This window comes from Pygoscelis adeliae, unplaced genomic scaffold, assembly GCF_000699105.1.
Source record: "Pygoscelis adeliae isolate BGI_AS28 unplaced genomic scaffold, ASM69910v1 Scaffold420, whole genome shotgun sequence".
Taxonomy (NCBI): Eukaryota; Metazoa; Chordata; class Aves; order Sphenisciformes; family Spheniscidae; genus Pygoscelis; species Pygoscelis adeliae.
Genome location: NW_008823871.1, coordinates 173120 through 184467, shown reverse-complemented (window position 1 = coordinate 184467; position 11348 = coordinate 173120). Strand labels below are relative to the sequence as shown.

The 11348-nt window shown below is 50.4% G+C and overlaps 1 protein-coding gene across 1 annotated transcript in view; it reads right to left on the bottom strand.

Annotated features, from left to right (window-relative positions):
- Positions 1–3914: 3914 nt before the first annotated feature.
- Positions 3915–11348, bottom strand: part of DEAF1 (DEAF1 transcription factor) — a 31163-nt gene continuing 23729 nt past the window's right edge. Inside the window, exons 11-12 of the mRNA XM_009333800.1 lie at positions 6220–6309; positions 3915–4620 (exon numbers count right to left, since the gene is read on the bottom strand). Coding sequence (XP_009332075.1) covers positions 4516–4620; positions 6220–6309 — 195 coding nt within the window. The 3' untranslated portion in view covers positions 3915–4515. The remainder of the gene's footprint in view (positions 4621–6219; positions 6310–11348) is intronic.

Genomic DNA, 11348 nt, shown 5'->3' with positions numbered 1-11348 from the left:
AGGGATGGTTCTCAGAACAGCTTTTGCTTTGGATTTAGGTGTTTGGTCTGGTTTGGGCTTCTCTTAGCTCTCACTAGGCAAAGTAAAACACCCCTCATCCCCGCCACGATCCAGGGAGGCGGGAGCGCGTTGAAGCTTGCAGCTGCTCCGGCCCTGAGAGTTGCAGACGAACTCCCTGCTCTCACCCCTGCACGGGGGGGAATCCTCCCGGCTCCATCTCAAGAAGTGTTACTGAAGGAGCCCCCCCCTCACGGCAGCCCAGCCTGGCAACGGCCCATCTCCACCAGTTCCGTATGATTTAAACCATGAGGACAAACCAAGCGCGTGAGTGCAGAGCAAAACCGAGCCCTGCTGATGCACGCTAGGACACACCGAGTGCCTCCCAGAGCTTCTCTCGGGGCTAGGCTGCCTCCTCCGCCCCGGCAAAGAGGCCCCCGGGGGTGCAGGAAAGGGCAAGTGCAGTAATTCATCCCTCTTCAGCCCACTGTAGTTCAGAAGTGGCTCTGGGCAGAGCTTTAGCCTGGCACAGATTGATGAGGCTCACAAATTACATTTCCTTGCACCATTTTACTCACAAGCTGTTAAGCTCATTTCCCAGATGTTCACATGCCAGATGAGGGCGTATCTACCTGTGCAACCTCCTTTCCCCTTACCCTTGGTAATTTTACATCCAAAGACTGATTTTACTCATGTTTGACAAGGGGACATTAAGGTCCTACAAAAAAAAAACCCCAAACAAAACGGCCCTGTCCAGTATTCCTTACCCCCGCGGGGCAGGAAGGCTGGCCCTGGCTGCGACATGCCAAAATTTGGCCAAGACCTGGAGAAATCTAAAGTGACTGCAGTGGGGTAGCACTGCTCTGTAATCCCGCAGCTTGAAGCGCAGCAGCCTCTCCCAGCGCACTAGAAAGACGGGCATCGCTCATCCCTCCCAGCACCCAGCGACGCCGGGCTGATGAGGAGGAGACCCAAGGACGGCTGACGGCTCGCAGCCACCTCACTCGTTACCAGCTCACAAAACAACGTTCTGGTCTGGCTAATTGTTGTATTTTCCCCGCTTGGGAATGGTGACGGGTCGCGCTGAGGCTGCTGGGGCACAGAACACGCGAGGATGAGAGTCGTGAGGTCCCTGTAAGAGTGCACGCGGCTGCCTAGTAGTAATTTTAGATTTACCCACCCAAAGGCACAATGACGTTATTGCTAGTTCTCCAGAATTCCTTATCCAGCCGTACGATACCCGCCAGGAACCATTTCCAGCCTGCAGAAAAAAAAAAACCCTCTACCTTTTGGTAAACGCGAGCGCAGTGACACCAAGGGTAGCCAGGGGGAGCAGCTAATGCTCCTCTCCGAGGCTCAGGAGGGAAGAGGCTGGTTATTGCACAAACCAGGAATCTTCTGAGTAATGGTTTTTGTGTAGGGTTGGTGCTTTCCGAGGGGGGATTTGTTTGCCTAGAAACAAAAGGAAAAAAGTACTGCAGGGCGGCCTGAAGCTTTTCTTTGACTAAGAATGACAATTGCTCCATCAATTTGTCATCAACACATAAACAGATTAAATTCCCACAGTGACTCTACTGTAGATTTTTCAGTTCTGTAGTTTGCCACTGTGTAGGGGCACAGCCGCCCCAGAGGCCAGGGCTCTGAGGGGAAGCTCCCTGAGAGCTTTAATTACAGGTGACTCATACCTACAATTTTTTCATTTAGGAAGGTTGCCCCACTCTCTTCCAATTTTTTTTTTTTTCCCCTTAAAGGAGTCAGTAAAGCCAAGTGTCAGACAGTAACCAAGGCTCAGCTGTACTCGGCCACAAACTACGTAGCAAGGCCAGTGGAGCACTTGCTCTGTGTTTGTGTAAGTTGCTGCCCCGTCACCTACGCAAGCAGGAGCCCTGGCAAGCTTGAGTACCTGGTGTCTCAGCTCACCTCTTCACGTAGCTGTACTTGGCCTTGAATTCACGCAGAGCTCTGCTTCTCAAACCAGCAGTACCGTACGGGGACGGGTCTCTGTGGAGAACGCACGGTGAGCCAAAGGGGTGAAGCAACAGAAATATCTTCCAGCTGAAAGCTGTGTTTGACATTGAAAGTGCAGCTTTAGCACCCCAAAGGTGCCACTTCAGAGCCAACCTTCGCCGCATTCTAATGCGTGACGCTGCTGTCTCGCCCTCATTTATCAGAGCGACTCGACCCACAGCTTCACCAGCCTGCGACTTGGCAGCCTCCTCTGAGAACAGCACCTCTGCTCGGAGACACCAGCGCTAAGGGGGGGTCGGACTGCAGCAGCAGCAGCACTGCTTGCCGCCCGCCCTTCCCTGGGCTGGCCCGGCCACAGCGCGGCTGAACAGCCAGCTCGCGGATCTGGTGCACACACAGACCTCCACCGCGGCGCTGTCGTGCCGAGAGCTTTGCGCCTACCCCAGGGTGCTGCTGAGGCAGGTCGCCGAAAAGAAACGGGCGGTGTAACCCCACAGCAGCGTGAGGTGTTGGACGTTCTGCGCTGTTCCATTTAGTCAGAACCTTAATGGGCAACAGACGGAGGCAAGAAACCCTGTAAATTAGCTGTATGACTGTGGGCTCAATTAAGTCTGTCTTTTCAATTAACTAGTTGTCTTTAAGCTTTAGAAAAGAGGCAATCATGATTTAACAGAGTGAGAAGAAACTACTACAAATACCGGAGCATTACTCTGGGAAGCAGGAGGAGCGAGCTTTTTGCTACGGGAATCTAAGGAATTGCCTGTTCTTTCCTTCCCAGGAGTTTCACACGGGTAATTTCTGTTCTCCTCCTGCTTCAGTTCGTGCTTGGCTTTCCCCTCGGGAACGCTTCCCTTCAGAGGAGGCCGGCAGGCTGCTGCCTTCCCCCTGCCGACGCCAATTCCTCGCCCTCCCTGGGCACGTCGGCACTGCTGCCCGCCTTGCCCACTAAGCTCTGCATTAGGAGGAATAACTTTTCCAGTAAACAGCCAGAGAGTGACACCCATCAACTGCCACCGACCTCTGCTGGAGACCCGTCACCCGCCCTCCACGGAAAGGACGGGCGCTTCTGAGGAGAGACCTCAGCAGTGCAGCAAATGCTGCGAGAGGTGATAAACCGGCCTCCATCTCCTTGTAACACCAGGGGTGTAACGTAACCAGAGCTTTCGGATTCACGGCGTGGACTTGTCAGAAACCGCTAGCGCAAGACTTCAGTATTTTCCACCATGTTTTTCTCTATTATTACCTTCCTGCAACTCCGGACAGAATTTTCTCCTTTCGACAGCATTTACGATGCTGGGTCGGGTCACTGTGATTCAGAGGTGACCCCACTTGGAGTGTACGCTAAACAGTAATCCTCCTCGCCCTCCAACACTAAATCGGAGTGAACAACCAGACAGGACAAGCAACCCCTCACAGCTCTTATGCCCGAGGCTAAAAAAAACCACCAGCGAGGTGTGCGTGTCTACCGAGACTCCTCCAGCCCGGGGCGTTAATCTTCAAGCACGAATAAAGATGTCTGATTAGCCTAAATTATTAAAGAAGTACATTAATAATTAAATTATTTTGTTGCAGTGAACGAAGCAAATAACTTCCTAATGCTCACCGCTCACCGCTTCTTTAATTAGTAGCTGCTAAATGGCAGGGACAGGACAGCGCTCGCTTAATATACTCCTATTCTGGGTTTGATCAGATCCGATTTTGGCCAGCTGGCCGCTACGAGCTACAGCCGAGGGGCGCCACAGGATGAGACCGCGCTTCCCGAACAAACCACGTCCCAGCCGGCCTCCTGCGGGGACGGAGGGTAAAGACGCGCGCCTGTAACCGCAGCTGCGTTGTAGCTGCACCAGCTCCCGACAGCCACGCTGGAGCCACTTCCTGCATTTATCAGTACGTTAAAGTGCTGCCGTGGGAATTAAACGGTACCGCCGGGCATGCTCATGCTTTCACCGCATTTTATTTAACAACATGGTATTTTTCACTTATGTTCAAGTGCAGAAGCTCCAGTGTGTTCCAAATTTGCCCAGCACAGAGGGAACACAGGAAAAAAAAAAGTCCTTCCGACGGCAAACTAAGAACTTGTACTGACTTTGTCAAGGCAATTAAATAAACCAAATGAAGGTTCGTTTCTTTTTTCAAACAAGAGGTAGGGAGGCACGGGGGGAAGGACACACTGGCAAATCTCATTGCAGCACCTGCGTTAGCTCCATCTCGAGAGAGATGATGAGATCGCTGCAATCCACATGGTGGAGGCTCCAGTCTGGCAAAGTCGAAGCTTCCTTAAGCCGAAGGGGGCTCCCAGCTGCTTGGCTGCAGTTGGGGGCGGGGGGGGGATGTTTTTCCCAGATGAGGTTTTCACAGTCTCTGTGTTATTCAAAGTTTTGCAAGAGGCTCGGGAGTAGGCAAATGTTGTCACAGTATCAAAAAGTCTTTCAAAAATGAGTTCGCTAAGAGAAAGGAGTGTGGTTTGTAAAGGACAGACCGTTCACGCCGGGTTGCCGATCCAGCCGGCCGCACCACGTTGTTGGTGAACGGTTGAAGAGGTAGGTGTGCTCAGACGGTGACTTTCTCCATTACGCTGTCCGCGACGTGCACCTCGTCGGCTTGCACCGTCACTGTGGCCGACTGGCCGCAGATATGCTGGTGGTCCTTCCAGTCCTGCGAGGGAAGAGCAGATGCAAAGGCCGTGAAGAGAACGGGCCCTTGGGAAGTGCGCAGCCTGCAAAAGCACACTGGGCCCCAACAGAAGCCCTGTTTGAGACGCGCCTTCTCCAGCACAGGTGGGCTACAGCGGGGCTCTAGCGCTCGGCCAAACAAGACGAACGACGGACAGGAAAGGAGCCACACACTGGGTCAATGCTAGAGGCGGACACAAACTAAGCAGCGTGCTGGCTTCGCAACCCAAAAACCAATCCAGGACATCAGTGTCAGTTAGGTCGTGGAAAATTTTACTAGAACAGTGTCAGAACCTTGACTTAAACCCTCTGCTGAAAGATAGCTCTCTACAAGCTAGCACTCCTGAGGGACAGCGCCGTACGAGGGGTCTTAGTTCAGTAATGGCGAAGGAGAGGAATACAATTCCTCCCAAGCCGTACGTAGGTTCACTTCTAGTCTGAACTAACAAAATACTCCTCTAACTTGCTCAACTCAGAGGTCGCACATCATGGATCACAAACGCAGGGGGAATCTCGAGGATTCAGTCACCGACAAGCACTTCAAAGTCCCCCACCCTATTACAGAGCCGAGCACCAGCTACAGGCATGGGCTGATGTCCCCTTAGAAGTGACAAGCTGTCTCGGGGGGGAACAGAAGGTGACTACTGGGTGCCGCTTCCCAGGCCACTTTGTACTGAGAGGACAACAGGGCGGCGTTACTGTCCGTGAGATGCCTGGGGAGGCGGCAGGTAGACTGTGTAAGTTTTCTGCAAGCAGCATTTGTTCATGCTTTGGAATTTGCAGTCTTTCTGCTATGCAGACAGGGAACCTGGCCACCATTACACTTCGTTACAGGCAAAAGGAAACGGTCAAAATTCTTCAGCTCCTCGGTACACCTGGCCTCAGCTGAAGCAGACTGAACCTGGACAGCCCTCAGAACTGTAACCTTGGCCAGACTAAATTATCCTTTCCTCTAAAGCTGGGTGCCAAGGGCCTCTGTAAGGAACCTGTGCGAAACATGAAGCGCAGCAGGTTCCTCCACCGTACTTCCTCATATCTGTTTCCACCTCCCATGTTCAAAATCTTACGGTTTGTCCCACTGTAGCATCACAAGTAAGAGAACTATGTCCTCAGTGACGCAGCGGAGCACAGGCACCGAGAGTGTTCAGCTTAACCAGGAAGCGGCAGGGAAGGGTTGTGAAAGTGCTCCCAGCTAACTGGTCCCCACAGCTCACACAACGAGGTGTCCACGCCCTCATTTCTGGTGTTACTCTGAGTTTTCGATCACCTTTGAGAAGGTGTGTGCAGCTCTTGGGACCTTCCCGACCCATTTGATCCGGACCCTGACCCGCAGACCTGCCCCATCGCTACAGCCTTGCTTGGAGGTCCACCGGGCAGGGTGGGTTCGGGATGCTGGGGCTGCTGACCCCTGCAAAGGCTTCTGCTCTGGCTGCCTGTACGACACGGCAAGTTCTGCCGGAACGGGCAGTTCCTCTCGCCGTGCTCAGGCCCGTCAGGTAGCAGGCAGAGCCGCCTGGCTCTCCCCAGGGTCACACAGCCCCCTCTAGACAACTGAATCTGCAACTCACAAACAAGCTTATACCTTCCGCTGGCAGAAAGTGGAGCAGTAGTTGACTTTATGGCATCCTGTGCACTCGTTCGTTGCCTCACGGCCGCAGTTGACACAGGACTGCTGTGAAAACGGACAGCAAAGTGACCACGTCAGAGATAACAACAACAGGGAGATCACCGAAGTGTAACACAGCTGCTGCAATGTGATGTGATGCAGGAGCAGCGGTAAAGCCCCCATTTCCCAATATATCCTCAACGCGCGAACACAAAACACCCTCCTTGCCGCGTTAGCAGGGATCACTTTGGAAAATGAAATGCACCTCTGTCTTCCTTTCTGGTGGGCAAGAAGCCCTTCAAAACCGCGGGGGAGATACTGGGTGGTCATGGAAATCTGCCCACAGCACCACAGAGATGCCTCCCTCCACGCAGGTCACGTATCTTACCAACCACTGCCAGGTTATTGCAGGCTTCAGGAGGAGGTGGTCTCGACCAAGGGCAGGTGTGTTCCAAACAGCAGCGTACCGGCTACGCACAGGCCGCCGATACCCAGGCTCTGAGTTTATCTCAAATTTGAAGTTTTAAAGGCGGATTTGGTGGGTGGTTTGGTTTGGTTTATAATCCTGCATATATGTCTGAGAGAGGGGCTGAGGAAGGACAGCGAGAATAGGCATAAGGATGGGATCCTTCAGTTTAATCTTTCCCTGGTTTTTGAGAGGAAAAAGGGATCTGCTCCTACGGGCTAAGCAGGCTCGTTCCTTTGCCAGTCAGCAGCACGACTACATAAGCAGTGTCCCAACAGGGAAACGGAAGACAGAGGAGTAAAATGAAGAAGGCTGTAACAGGAGCAAGGACTTAAACCTAGACGTAAGGCGAGACAGGATACATGGATGAAAAATCACACCTGGGTTTTAAAGGATGTTTTTGTGTCTATCGCTTTAATCTTCTATCAGTGACATCAATTAACATAACCTGTATATTTAGGTGGAAATATCATTGAACTACCACAAAAAAAAGCACTTCACAGAGCGTTCCACTCCCAACTCATTAAATTACTGACAAATCATTAGCACGTCAGAGCAGCAGTGAGGCTGTGACAGGAAGGGTTTCTCGGCTGTGAAAGTATCGCAGGCGTCTTTAGTTCACCGACTCCTTCTCTCTTCTGAGCACAACCAACCTAACAGGCAGCGCCCTGATTAACACCGACTTCATCGCACCGTCTGCTCACATCTTACCAACGTGCCTACAATTAATAGTCGGTGTGACTGAACTGTATTTGTGTTCCTGACGTACAGCCGGGGATCCAGGCCACCAAAAAGGGGCTTAAAGCTGCTCTTTGGGACTTGCAAAGCCTGTCCCAAAGGGATGCTTCATTGAGGCTGTTCATAAGCTGTACAGTACTGGAAAATGTTGAAAATATACAGTGTGTGCACTTGTACCTGGAGACCTTAGAAAGACTCCTGAATAACACATACAGCTATAAGGGCTTAAATCACGGGTCCTGAACTAACTCAACTCATACTCCCATTCCGAAAGCCAGAGGGAATCGTGCAGTTTTGAAAACCAGCTCACAGGAGAAAAAGGAAGAGTTTTATCCATTAGAGCTGCAATACCATGACTCGGAGGTGAGTGAGATTGATTAACCTGGCCAGATGACGATACAGGATTGTGGAAACCTGGAAGGCGTGGGAAAGGGGACACACGCTGCTCAAACGGAGCATTAGCCCTGCTAGGGAAAGCTCGGGTCTCTGCCAGAAGGCAAGGCCAGATACAGAATACATGACTTCTGTAGCGAGGATAAAAAAACTCTGCATCCTTAAATGGAACAAGACAAAGGACAAAAGACTTTTCATAAAATATGAGACATCCCCAGCTTACCTTGATGATGATTTCTGTTTTCCCATCCACATCTTCTGTTTGTTGAAATAACTGGTTCTGATATTGCTGCAAGGAAAAATACACCAGACTCGTCATTTCACAGCCAGAGTATGACGTGAGGGGTTGAAAAGGCTGCTCTGGATGGAGGGTCCTGACACTGAGCTGGCTTCTGGCGAGCCCAAAACTGCAGGTGCATGAGGACAGAAGGGCACCTCACTCCTCCCTTCTAAGAGAGGGACACTATGACCTTATGTGGAGACAGGTGAAGAAGCCTGTGAGAAAACGGCCTGAGGTGACAAACTGCCAGTTAAGTACAGCATTTACTGAAACCCGCTCCATCCAGCCAAGCACTCCTTCTTAAAACGGGTGGCTTAATTGCCACAAGGGAACTGCACCCCCCCACCTGAGAACCCAAGAAGTTAGCAAAGGAAACACCAGGCAAATGCCAAGGGAACAGGGCCAAGTGCCATCTTCTTGGGCCAAATTTTGGGCCAAGTCCAGCGATCCTAATCCACTAACAGACAAGAGAGTCTGAAGGGATGGCATAGCCCAACAGAATGGATTTAGGAAAAAAACCAGACAAAATTAACACACTCCAAGACTTTAGAAACAGCATCAACCATCGCCATTATTCCTCCTTTTAATAAAAGCGTAAAAGGGCTTTCAAACAGTTTTTGAATTAAGCAGCCCTCTGGAGGTGACTTTTAAAGCACACCTCGGGCGTGTTGCAGATTTACTCCAAACCAGTTCAAGTCCAGCCAGGTGCTGCTCCACCTATTGCCTTGCCATGCTCAGCAGCCAACCAAAGGAATTCAAAACCGATCCCGATTAGATTATGTGCTAACCCTGAGTTAAATTTATTGGGAACAGTTAAAAAGTAAGAAAAAACCCGAACCCCACCTTCAGGCAAAGCAGGTTTATCCGGGAGTGACTATGACCCAACACATAAGGAGATTAAAGGCTTAATTTACAAGTGTCTCCGTGACCTGACATCACAGTATTTATTCTCCGGTGACATCACAACCTTCAAAATCTTTATATTACCGTGACACAACTCCAGGGGGATGGAGGAGGCGGCAGGGAAACCTCTCGCTGTACACTGTGAGGGGCGTGATCGCGTTCTGCCATTATTTGACAAATAGGCAAGGCCAGGCTAATCAGCAAGGCAGGACACATGCACAGCATCCCCGACGCTTCCAGTTCTGCGTAGGCGAAGTGTGCATCACGTGCATGGACATTTCAAAATTACTATTTTGAAAACCAAAATTGTGTCCAAGCCATAAGCATTCTTGTGAAGACAGGGAATAAATACACCGGCAAGCTTGAGATGTGGCCTCTGGCCTAAGAATCAATCCTGCCGCGTCTCAGGAAGAAAATGACCTTGATTCTTGAGAGAATCATTAATGTCAGTGAGCACCGGCCGCGGAGAAGCTGGGACTCAACGCTTCGTGCCGCAGCCTCTGCCCTCTGCCACCCTGCACACAGGCAGAGAACTGGGCTGGCAGGAAACTGTGGATTCTTCAGGAAAGGTTAAAACGAATTTTCCACTGTTAAGTGAAAGACAAATGACCCGTGTTAAGAGTACTGGCCTAGGAAAACGTTGCTAAACTTTTTAGTGAAGAAAGTGGAAATACAGATACCAAAGCACGCGGTGGGCTGGCATTTCAACCCAGCTTGAAAACCTTTGCACATATAACCCCAGCTAGTACCGGCCCCTCTGCAACAGCCCACGCAGAGACAGTGCCAGGGCTGAACACGCTGAATTCCAGTTCTGCGAAAGTGCCGCAGCTCCAGAGTTAAAACCCTTCCCACCACCAGACTCCACTTCATCCTCTACAAGCGTGGCCAATCCTGTTCTCCAGGGAGACTGCCAGTGAGAAAGACATCAGGAGGAAGCCCAGCCACCTCTGTCCTTGTCTGAGCCACAGCAGCTCCTCCACCTCTGCTCTCAGCCCCCGGAACCTGCTGATGGAAACCACACGTTTCACCCCCTTCTGGCTCCTTTTTATCTATCCGCATAGCGAGTCCTCTGGTTCTGCACAGCCCACGGTGTGAAGGATTCAAGCCAGTCAGAAACTATGGGGAAGGGAAAGGCGTGATAAGGGAGAGGGATCAAGCCAGACACATCCAGGTCTCTCACAAAACTGGCTCCAGAAAACCAATAACCTCCAATTCGCGACTGTTTCCGCTGCTGCTTTGAGTACACAAACCATTATTCGCTTACGAGAGCTACGCTTCTTAAACGCCCAACCCTTTTTAGGTTAATTTCGTACTCTTTAGCCCTGAATTGTTTTAATCTTTCTAAAAAAGAATTCCGATGACCCAGCTGTCAGCTGATTTAATCTTCCACCTTGTTTTCAAATGGGCTGGGCTCCGAAGGCATCACTGCGTTACAGGAAGAAGGCTATGTCAACTAAAACACTTGTCAGATTTCGACACCGATTCTTTTAAATTTATACGGAAAAACTGTTTAACACATTTCCTGCATATTTTTATTATCTTCCAGTAATGTCTTCTGGCACAGAATTTGGTGAGTTCATGTATTCTCCCCCTCCTAAAGTTTATCTGATATAAACGATGGCTTAATGCACACTCAAAAAAATTACATTGCCAAAGCACAGACCTCTGTGTAAAGTACTGTCTTTAATCTGTTCCTCGTGGGCCAGTCCTGCAAGTTGTCAAATCCCTCTTGTAAGAGTCACTGAGCCTTTGTTGCCCCACTACACTCTCTTCCTAAATGTTTTTCCCTAAATCAAAAAATGCAGTAAACCCAACACTCAGATAGTAACCAAAGGCTCAGATACACTCAGTCAGAAGCTAATTAATAACGAGTGGAGAACTTTCCCCTAACAGCTGCGTGAAGTTCCGACAGAGCAGTCGTATTTCATGAATCCCACGCAACCTCCTGCAATGCAGAAAGAGCTTACGAATGTTTTGATATGTTCGTATTTTGCAATAAGCGTGACGCATTTCAGAAGTTACTATGAACGCCGAGCTGGGGAGTTCATGGTTTGCTTTTCTTTCAGGATGTCACTCCCCGAGACTTCTAGGCACCGTAAATGCAACTTACATTTGGTGTCTGCCAACACAAAGCCGTACACAGGCTGAGCACCAGCTGCACACGCGCCTGTCGTTTACGCACAGAAAGCACAAGGCTTATGGCCATCAATGTTTCTTAAACTGTCAGCTTCATGTCTGGAACTAACTCTGTGAGGGCTCTGCTTATTAATTAAGGAGTTCTCATCATCAACAGGCACATGAGATAGTGCAGACAGCATTCACAAC